At 34.1% G+C, this 10,487-nt stretch overlaps 1 protein-coding gene across 4 annotated transcripts; it reads right to left on the bottom strand.

Annotated features, from left to right (window-relative positions):
- Positions 1-162: 162 nt before the first annotated feature.
- uba3 (ubiquitin-like modifier activating enzyme 3) lies at positions 163-7,284 on the bottom strand. Of its 4 annotated transcripts, XM_065241523.1 has the most exons (18): positions 7,232-7,284; positions 7,060-7,098; positions 6,550-6,670; positions 6,072-6,152; positions 5,902-5,984; positions 5,725-5,805; positions 4,041-4,084; positions 3,839-3,903; positions 3,586-3,741; positions 3,356-3,458; positions 3,136-3,249; positions 2,898-2,951; positions 2,766-2,802; positions 2,601-2,682; positions 1,952-2,052; positions 1,658-1,721; positions 770-824; positions 163-654 (listed from the first exon to the last, which is right to left on the bottom strand). In XM_065241523.1, the coding sequence occupies exons 1-18, from the start codon at positions 7,249-7,251 to the stop codon at positions 566-568; spliced, it is 1,389 nt and encodes a 462-aa protein (XP_065097595.1). In that variant the 5' UTR covers positions 7,252-7,284; the 3' UTR covers positions 163-565. The 4 variants fall into 4 exon arrangements, with proteins under 4 accessions (XP_065097595.1, XP_065097597.1, XP_065097596.1 ...); XM_065241525.2 differs by lacking the exon at positions 7,060-7,098 and having other exon boundaries at positions 7,232-7,275; XM_065241524.1 differs by lacking the exon at positions 7,232-7,284 and having other exon boundaries at positions 7,019-7,098.
- Between the last annotated feature and the right edge of the window lie 3,203 nt (positions 7,285-10,487).

The raw sequence follows: 10,487 nt of genomic DNA, 5'->3' as shown, positions 1-10,487 counted from the left end.
AAACAAATTTGATATTATTATAGCTATAGTAAATTACTGTTAAAACATAAATATTATACCATTAGGCTACTCCAAGATATTACTGAATAAATCTACCCATGAACTTTGTCAAAAGAGTAAAATGTCATAAAAGATATTAAAATAAAATGATCTGACCACTTGTTTAAAATAACATTTTTTTTATTCAAACATTACCCATTATTTTTCTACAAGACACTGATCAGGGAACTGGCAAATGAATGCACAACAATAACATAATAAATACATAAACAAGTTGAAGTTAAAAAAGGAGACAAGATCCACAAAATGCCTCTTATTCAGGACTATAGCAGTGCAAAACAATAAAACAAGAGACCACTCCGAGTGCCTCGGACAAATGGACAGGGTTGACCAAAAAAGCAATATACTGAATATCAACCATAATTATTCAAGCCGAGCATGGGCATGTGATGTCACATATGACATACTGCAACATGACATTGACAGGACACTTTTTTAAAGGATGTTGTTATGAAAACTACTGCAATAACCTCTTCTAATTGTCCATGTGAAGGAAGTATTTGTCCTATGATATGAAGTTTAACTTGAAAAGCAAAGTTTGGGGAGTGGTGACATCAGCTACTGCCAGCTCTTGGCCATCCACAAGTCCAAGCTCTGTAAATGCAGTATGAAGAGTTATTAATTTGTTATACAATATCAATAACATTTTGAAACATGCTTACTTGTATAGTCACATGAGCAACTTAATAACACGGAAGACTTCCACTACCTTTCAGCGTTTTGCTTAGATTTGGTCGCGTCCTCTCTTCAATTGATGCTAGAGTCTGAAAATAAACCCAAACAAAAGTATTCCAAAGAAATGTTAAATTCTATACTAACAAGAAAACCAGTACAAAGACTTGAGCTACGTCTGAAATCGCCTACTTCCATACTATATAATAGGTGAAAAGCAGTAGGCGAGGTGAGTAGTATGTCAAAAAACATGACCTGGATGGCCATGTTTAACATCATTCAAGTTAACGTCTCACTTCTTGTTATGATGACGTATGTCACGTGATGTATGAACATGACAGATGTAGTATGGCCGAATTTCATTCACACTACTCATATTCATACTATATAGTTTTAATGCTGCATGCACACCAAATGCAAAACATCACATTTCTCACTCTAGATTACTCATGTGATTTAATTCACGTTCCTCGCTCTAGATTACTCCAGCCAATTTGCATCATTCGCATCGCCCCGTGTGAGTTTGCGACTATTCGCATCTTTGCATTGACTTGTATGTAATCTACTTGCGCAAATTGTTAAATTCGCTTTTGGTGTGTAGGTCCCATGACGGTTGAAGAATAGGTAGGTAGTAGGTACACTATGAATGATGCACAATTCAAGTCATTCGCATTGCCTTGCACAAGTTCACATATATTCACATCTTTGCATTGACTTTGTATGTAATCTATTTGCACAAATAGTTAAAATCGCTTTTGGTGTGTACGTCCCATAACGGCTGAAGAATAGGTACTCTATGTACGTACTGTCACAGTATACGGTTAATTCAGTACGTACTGTCACAGTATAGAATTTCAGATGCAGGAAATGACAACTTAAAACACAAATTATGACTAAGTAAAAAAAGTAGCAAAACACTTTTAACCTGTAAATAAAGAGTTTTGTTTTTTCCATCCACAGTTGTAGTGATAGCAGGTGACTTCATTTGGCTAGGAAATAAGAAAATTACAGAGTTACTACCAATTTGCTAATTGTAGAAAACAGACACAAAATATATGCAATACATAAAAATGAACATGTCCTCAATTCATCATATTTTCCATTTATGCATTTAATTTTACTACACAAAAGGAATATAATAAAAATATGAATATTATGAGTTTTCTCTAATACTGGCAAGCATTATGTTTAGGTATAAGATCTGAACACCGTGACTCACAGAGATGCACTCTCAGTTAAGAAGTCAAGAACCTCCTTTAGTTTAGCTGAGGGTGAAAACTGCAGGTCCTGTGGCACCTGACTGCACGCAGAACAATTCTCCTACAGACACAATATAAAAAAGATTTTAAATCATTTGTAAATATTTAGCAAATTCTTAATCTCAGATCATTATTTAACTATTTTTAGTATGTGCCTTTAGCACGGGGGTGGGGAATCCTGGTCCTGGAGGGCCATTGTCCTGCAGTGTTTAGTTCCAACCCTAATTAAACACACCTGTTATGTAATGTAAAGTAATGTTTTTGTAAGGTATGTTTGTAAAAACTACTTAAATGTCCTAAAACAACTAAGACATGTCTGGGAAACAAAATAAGTAAGTCCAAATTCACAGTATTCTTTAAAAGCTTTCCACTGAGGTGTGGATTCAACGGACACTTTACCATCCCATGAGGCCATTGGAAAGTATTTGTGAATGGAAATGATGCAACGCAACTAACATTAGGTCACTTATTTCTTTTTTTCGACCTTGTTAAGTATTTACTTGAAAATAATTACCTACTCGAGAGAGTATGTGATTTCAGATACAGCCTATCACTTTGAGTATCTAGATTCTGCACAACAATGAAAACGTTCGATTCAAAATCACTGACCTTTCGCTCAGCTTCAAAGGTGTATGTGTACAACCCATCAACATCATTGAACACCAGGTAGTTGTTCAAGGGAACATAGGCACTATTTGGCAAAAGTAAAGAGCATGTAAATCGCATGAATGAACTCTGAATGTTATATTCTCACATGTGAATTATCTGACTTACCTTGTGGCAATTTTGAATACTTCTGTAGCGCAGGCAGCTGAATTATACAAGAAATTATGCAAGTTATATTAAAAAAATTCTAAATTATAAAAAGCTTGTTAAGATCAGTGAGCATTTAGCTCAGTAACCTACCAGCAATAACAGCATTTGTAGAAGCCACAGCAGGAATTATTCTCTTCACAACCCCTAAAACACAGGTACGGTGTTACATTAATGTTTATTTATTTACTAACTGTGCAAGCATATAGAAATAACAAACAACTCTATTTGAGGTAATGTTTATGATTAAGGTCTATGAAACTATTAACCGTTACAAGTTATGTTATGAAGTGCTTGACAAAGACCCGCTGAGCAGACCTCTATCACTTACCCTGGGTGAGTCGGTACGTCACCCCTGTGATGCTAAACTCTGCTGCTCTCTCCAGAGATTTCTGGTACACCCACTGGATGTGTTGTGGGTCATCACCATCAAGTGCTACTTCATCTGAAGACAACATGAAGAAATTTTTAAATATATCATACATATACAAATGTTTTTTAATCAAATGTTGTTTTCAGTATTACGTAGGCACTGTACAGTCAAGTTATACCTCCAAAAGGCTTCTCTTTGGGCCATAGCAGCATGCGGACAAACTCAACACAATGTTCAGGTAACCGTGGCATGGAGGCAATAGTGCACATTGGAAAGTTTATCTAAGCAGGAGACATAAATCGCAACATTCAACATAAGGATACAGAACTTAAAATTTGTAACCTTAATGTAACATTTCTGACTTAAGTTTTAAACACAAAAGCCCTGTCTGTTCTCCATACATCACACCTGAGGGGGATAGAGCTCCAATGTGCAGTCAATGCAAGCCGTCATTCCCGGTAGAATGACTCGTGCATTTCCCTTAAAACCTTCTGTACCACCATCTATCAGAGGAATGATGGAGCTGGGGTCCAAAACACCATCTTCATAGATCAGCAAGGACAGCTGACAAACAAAAACAATATGCATAAATTATAAACACTTCTTACAGCATAAAACATTAACAAATACAAATAAAGGAAAATAGACAATTAACACATACCAGCATGCCATTCATCCATCTTCTGGCAATAACAGAATCCAGACCACAGACCACTATGTGAAATTCTATGCATCAACACAGCATTAGAATTAAACATCACAAACTGCAAAACAAATCTGTTACTTGTTATATGATGAACAAAACACTATTTTCTGTAAAAAAAAAAAAATTTAAGAATGTAAAACCCATAGGTTATAATTACGCCTGTAAAATGTCTCATTCAAGTCTTGGATTTTCTTGAAATGTCTGTTTTGTTTGTTAAGGCAGCATAAACATATTATTTTGACATATAAACTGCATGCACAATTATTATGCAAGTCAATATATTAATCAAATTTTTTTCAAGCACATTTTATTAATTCCAAACCACATCAATCTTAAACTCCCTTTCCGAGTGAAACAAAATATCATAGAGACAGAGCGCAACGCGTCATAACCTGAAAACCACGCCCACCGGGGGGAAACAATCCATACGTCTCCATTAACTTTGTATTGCGAGAGGCTGCCTCCTTGTCATTTCTGGCTTATAACAAAAAGCAGAATAATGCCCAAAAGCTGCTGTGTAACAAGCCCAAAAACCCAGAAATACATTTTTATATGCTGTCGACCCCAAGAAACGAGCGTTTAAAGACACAAAAGTAGATACAGGCAACTTTTTATAGCACTACTATTATTAGAACTATGCCCACTGGAGGGAAACGTAGTCGGCGACCCACTTTTATGTCTTTAAACGCTCATTTTGGGGGGGTCGACACCTTATAAAAACGTATATTTCTGGGTTTTTTAGCTTGTTAGCTATACACCTTGTCACACAGCAGCTTTTAGGCATTATTCTGTGTTTGTTATAAGCCAGAAATGACAAGGAGGCAGCCTCACGTAACACAAAGTTTGTGTAAACAGTTGGAACGTAAATGAAGTACATTAATAAAAATTAAAAAACGATTAATTTCTTATAATAAACACAACACAATATTACGTTTCATTTTAAGTTTTGATTTCATTGGTACTTTAATAACTACCACTAATATTGTTTATAATAATTTATAAGCACTATATTATTGTTAATGATGGCTGTTCATCAACAAAACTTGTCTTCATTACTACTTAATTATTACACAGGTTTACTTTTACAGGTGAAAAAAAAAGATTTAACTCACGCGCTGAAAATTCATTATTAAATTCCCATGAGAAAGACGCAATGCTATAGAAATTGCAAAATTGAGGTGTGACCATTAGACAAGAAATGCTGATTGGGGCAGCATGCAGCCATGGCCGTAGCCAGGGTAAAGAGTTAACAAATGCTATCCCAGGTAAAAAAAGTGCACTAAAATACACTTTTTTTAAGTACATGTAGTAAGTACAAAGTGCTTGTCTTTCAAAAATAAATGAGAAATCGCTAACAGTAACCTACACCATATCATCATTTTATAAATATCCCAAAGTGTCACAATAATTGCTAAAACACTACGTCTAAAGAGTACTTTTAACAACTGGATCTGGCAACACTGCGAATTTTGCACCCGCACCCTTACAGCTTGAGTCAATCTCCGTAATTTTCACTAAACCATACAGTAAACTTTCCAAACTTAATTATATATGCGGATGACAATATAAGTCATTTAAAAATTGATTGATTAGGTTTGGAATTGGTAAATGTGGAATTGGCAAAATATTAACTTCCATAATAATTATGCACGCAGTGTATGTAACACAATATCAAAATAAACATAAAAAACATAATATAAATATATAACATCTAGTTATATTTAACAATAGTAGCTCATCCCAAAATTTAGAGTGTCTTAAGGAGAATATTACAGTACTATGTTAAGATTACATTTAATTAAAATCAGGCAAAGTGTAATAAAATTTGTATGGAGGGATACGGGACCACGTTGCATCCTGAGATTCTGCTGTTTATGAAGTCTGCTGCAACTTCTGCCTTTGGTCGGCCAACGTCTTTAGGTCTGTAGAAACAACAGTAAGTAGTTTATATAAGCAAAAACTAAATACAGCATCTCTCAACACCAATTTTACATCAATTACAGCTGACTTTGACTAACCTGAATAGAAACTGTCTGTTGAGATTAGAAACATCAATGGTGTCCATGTCCACTACATGAATGTTTTGAAAACCTGACAAAGCCTTTAAGATGAAATTGTACCATACGTGAGTTTGAAAGTAAAATGTATCTAATGAATAAGATGTAATCTACAGAAAAACAAACAGTACCAGATCTTTAAGCAGCTCACATCCTAGTCCACCGGCTCCGATTACCAGAATTTTGCATGTGTCCAATAAAAATTGGAGAGACTGAAAGTAGATGAGCACAGATTAAGAAGAAAACAACAATGGAAAAAACACTTGATCGTGGATGAGAATCAAGTTGCCCGCACAGAGCCTGTGAGTTGCCCACCAAAGCACATTCTATTAATAGCCTCAATTTAAATATTTATGTATGTATTACACATTTTTTATCTTAACTTGCCTTTTTTGTATGTAAACATTTAAAACAATTTAATAAAATAAAATAAAATCAACAAGTAAAACAAAAAAAGGTTGAGTAGACATATAAAAAAAGATTGTTTTATCCATTGAGGTAGCACTTGCTCACAAAAAGGTTGAAGACCTCTTTTTTTTTTAAAAGAATGATGCCATATATGACATCCCACTACTGTATACCAGTGGTTTTAAGAGTTACTTGTCATACCTCAGTGCTAGGTTCAAAATCAGGATGAGTAAATGGTCCAGCTCTCTCCAAAAACTTTTTGATGTGGTCCCATCGTCCCTGCCAGTCACCTTGATCCATACTTCCTCCATCAACAACCATACTGTGTCAAAAACAAGTATAAAATACATTTAATTACACAATTGATTATTTATCAAACAGTTTTACTAACACACACAACAAATACAAAATAATAAGCTTTAATGACAAGTGAAAAATTAGTAATAAAGCTTAACTAAATGCTAATGACTTTAGGTGTGCGTTATAATACAAACTGGTATCTTAGATTAAATGTTATGATAAAATAAATGGTTATGGCAGTGTTTGGAGGTTTCGCAAGCATTCACCTTCTAGCTTTTAGCTAGATGAGTTTTTACATGTGTGAGGTGAGCTGTTCATAATGCATATAATAAATTGATCTGCATTAAGCTGAATTGAACACCTCCCAAACCTGCTGGCTGCATCTAAATTTTCATCTTTCATTTCACTAACTTCTCATTCAGCTCCTCTATTCGCCTTCTTTTCTTCTCCCTAAAAAGAGAGAATAAAAGAAGGTTCATTCATACTCCTCTACCCGCAAGTTAAAGTCCTTGCGTCCTGTTGATTGAACTACAAGTACTGTTACGAGGGATTTATTTTCAGTTTTGTACAAAATATCACTTACGGCTCCTCTCCTTCCGCCATATTGTCATAAGCGTAGAGCGTGAAATTCGCAACCTTAATAGAAAAAACTGCAGTACACCGCACGCACGCTTTTCTTTTCAAAATAAAAGTCTCGACATTTCTTTCTAATTGGATACTTATTAATATATACTTAATTGATGCTTTATATAATATATTAAGTATTATATAAGATACTTAATAAATATACTTAATATAAGATACTTAATTGGATATTTTTTTACAGTCTATGATTGGATACCGACGTCTGGTTTAAAATTCATTACGCAAATTATATGCGATAACACAGGAGATATCAACCTGTTTCACTTCAAATCAATATTTCAGTATTCAATATTTAAAGGCCACACCACAAGGCATCGTAGCAGTGTTGACAGTCATGTATATCAGGGTTTGACAGTAAGAGACATTGACTAATATTTCCTACACAGGAAATCATGATTTTCAGCTGTAAGACACTTTTACAAAACATATTATATTGTCATAGCCTCTTAACATCTTGTGATCTATGACAATGGGTACCAAATTATTAACATTATTAAAAATATAAAAAGCAGAAAAATAATAACTTTGGACACCAAATGTACCTACAATTATATAATCACCCATATGCAAATTGGTTATGTGATTTGGGTCTAAGCAGTACTCCCAGAATCCCTCACTTTTCCGCACCCGCTCCTTCTCTTCAATTACCTTCACCTACCAGCCATTGCCCTCATCAGCTATTTCAGTTCTCCTGTTTTTCCCAACCATTTGTCTGGTCTACTTTGTGTTACAGTGTGTAATGTTCATAGTCTAGCATGTATATATCTCTTCAGTTTAATGTTAACTAAAGTTTATTTGTTTCTTGGATATCCTTTGTCTCCATCGTCCTTCGTACACACATCATATACGGTCCCAGTGAAAACTTTTGTACCTTTTTTCGCATTGTATATTCAAAGCAAATGGCCACTCAACCTGACAGACTCAGATAGAGTAATTTAATTTTAATCTACATTGATTGTTATTTGATATAGTATTTTAAATTCTACATTTTGGTTTTCATTTTATTCATGTCACCTGATGGACAAGTAGGGCAATTATATGCGCTTGGCTCATGCAATACTGTTAGTTCAGCTATTAACATTCCAGTTAACAATAACACTTCTAGGAAAAGTATTAAACAGAAAAAACACATGTTTGATAACACCCTTTGCATGTTTGTTCACACGTTTTCAGCAAATTGCCCCAGGTTCTGCATAGTCATTTCTTTCTGTTTTACATAAGGCTACAACAACTCATTGAACAGCACTTGTATAGTGATCATTTTTATATATTATAATATATTATTCGGGTAAACCCCTGAAATTCCCCTTTTTGGTGACGTTTTGGCAAATGCACCCATAAGGGTTTAAAACAACGTTAGGTTGAACGATTTCTAAGTTAATGTATGGAGCAAAAATACATACACTTATTTTACTCAGTATACACCAGCAAATAAGTTTTAGTATTTAACCAAATAAGGTTCCATGTATCACATGAAAATGGATAATTTATATATTGATAAACTGTTCAGTGAATACTTTGTGTCTACAAATAGTCCTGATGATACATTTAGGTATATTACGTAAGCAAATGCTTTTTAGCCCACAAGCTATACAATTCAAGTTATTTTAAACTTATAGGGATGGTTTCCCGGACAGGGATTATCTTAAACCAAGTCTAGGCCTTAGTTAAATTAGGATATTTAAAGGTGGGGTGCATGATCTCTGAAAGCCAATGTTTTTGGTACTCGGCCCGACTCCCTTTTCCAAAGTGTTTTTCAAAAATCATGCACCCCGCCATTAAGTCATTTTTAAAAGCATAATTTATAAAGTAACACTACTGGTGTACAACTTGAGACACAACACTAGCACTAATGTATTTTATGATATGTCAGAGCAAGTTTTTTTTTTCGATCAAGACAACACTAACATTTAAGTTAGTCTAGACTCTAGTGTATGGACAGGGTTTAGATTAATTGGACTAGGCCTTAGTTATATTAAGATATTTAAGTAATTTTTACAAACAAACCAAAACAGAAACAAACTGTGTGCATCTTAAGACAAAACAATGGCATTGATATATGTTAAGATATGTCTGTACAAGGAGTTTTTAAATTAAGGCAGTTCAAACACGCATTTTAGTCTGGGACTAGAATAATCCCTGTCTGGGAAAACGCCCCATACTGCTGTTAGTATTGTTTTTGGTGTGACACTCATATCACTGTTTAAAATAAACAACCATTAGGTTTCTTGGAATTATGATGGTACATCTAATACCTCCTATAAAGCAGGATATCAGTAAAGGCAAATTGTTTCCACTGTGCTCATACTTGATATGCCTTAACTGATAACATATCAAATACCTCTTTCTCCATTTGAGCCTTTGCTGCTATTGGAAAGGATGTCATAAAATATTGTACACTGTAAAAAGTTAATATAATATATGTGGTAGTTCTATTCAGCTATGACTGACCTGTTGCTTATTTAGTAAGATTAAATACTTTTAAGTTGTGATTTGAGTTGTGACAATAAAAGAGTACAGTTGTCACTGGGACTGTACCTTCTTAAAAGGTCCTCATTTGTTCCATTAAGATACCAATATGCACATTTTAGGTACAACAGTTTAAGTTTTGAAAAGGTACAGCCCCAGTGACAACTTTTACTTTTTTTGGGAGTGTACTCTTGAAAGGATCTCTGTGCTTAGAAAATGAAAGTTAGCAAAAAGGTAAGATATATGCGTTTTGTAAGTTTGTAATTTGTGTGTAAATTTGTTTGTTTAGTAAATCTAAACAAATCTAATTATTTAACTGTGATTATTTTATCAATTAATTGTTGTATTTTTTTTAGTTACATTGTAAGACAAGTAACACGGTAAGTCAAACTGATAAAAACAGGAAATAAGACTACAACGCCCATGTTCCATAATGCAGCCTACATAATGGCACCTGTAATTCAAGTCATTCACCTAACCTTTGTGCTAAATGGTTACAGCTATATAATAGATCTTTGTTTTTATAAGCTCAGCAAACTGTTTTTGGTAAGGTTTTTTTTTGTCTTGATAGCAGTGTGCACTTTTTAGAAACTATTTAAAACTACACTGTAAAAAAATCTGTAGAAATTGCAGCTGGGTTGCCGGTAATTTACCGTAGATTTAAATTTATGTTATTTACTGGCAACATTTTGTTCAAAGTTAAATGAACATTAAACATTTACAAG

The sequence above is a fragment of the Paramisgurnus dabryanus genome, chromosome 14 (assembly GCF_030506205.2).
Source record: "Paramisgurnus dabryanus chromosome 14, PD_genome_1.1, whole genome shotgun sequence".
NCBI lineage: Eukaryota > Metazoa > Chordata > Actinopteri > Cypriniformes > Cobitidae > Paramisgurnus > Paramisgurnus dabryanus.
This window is presented reverse-complemented; position numbering and strand designations above follow the sequence as displayed.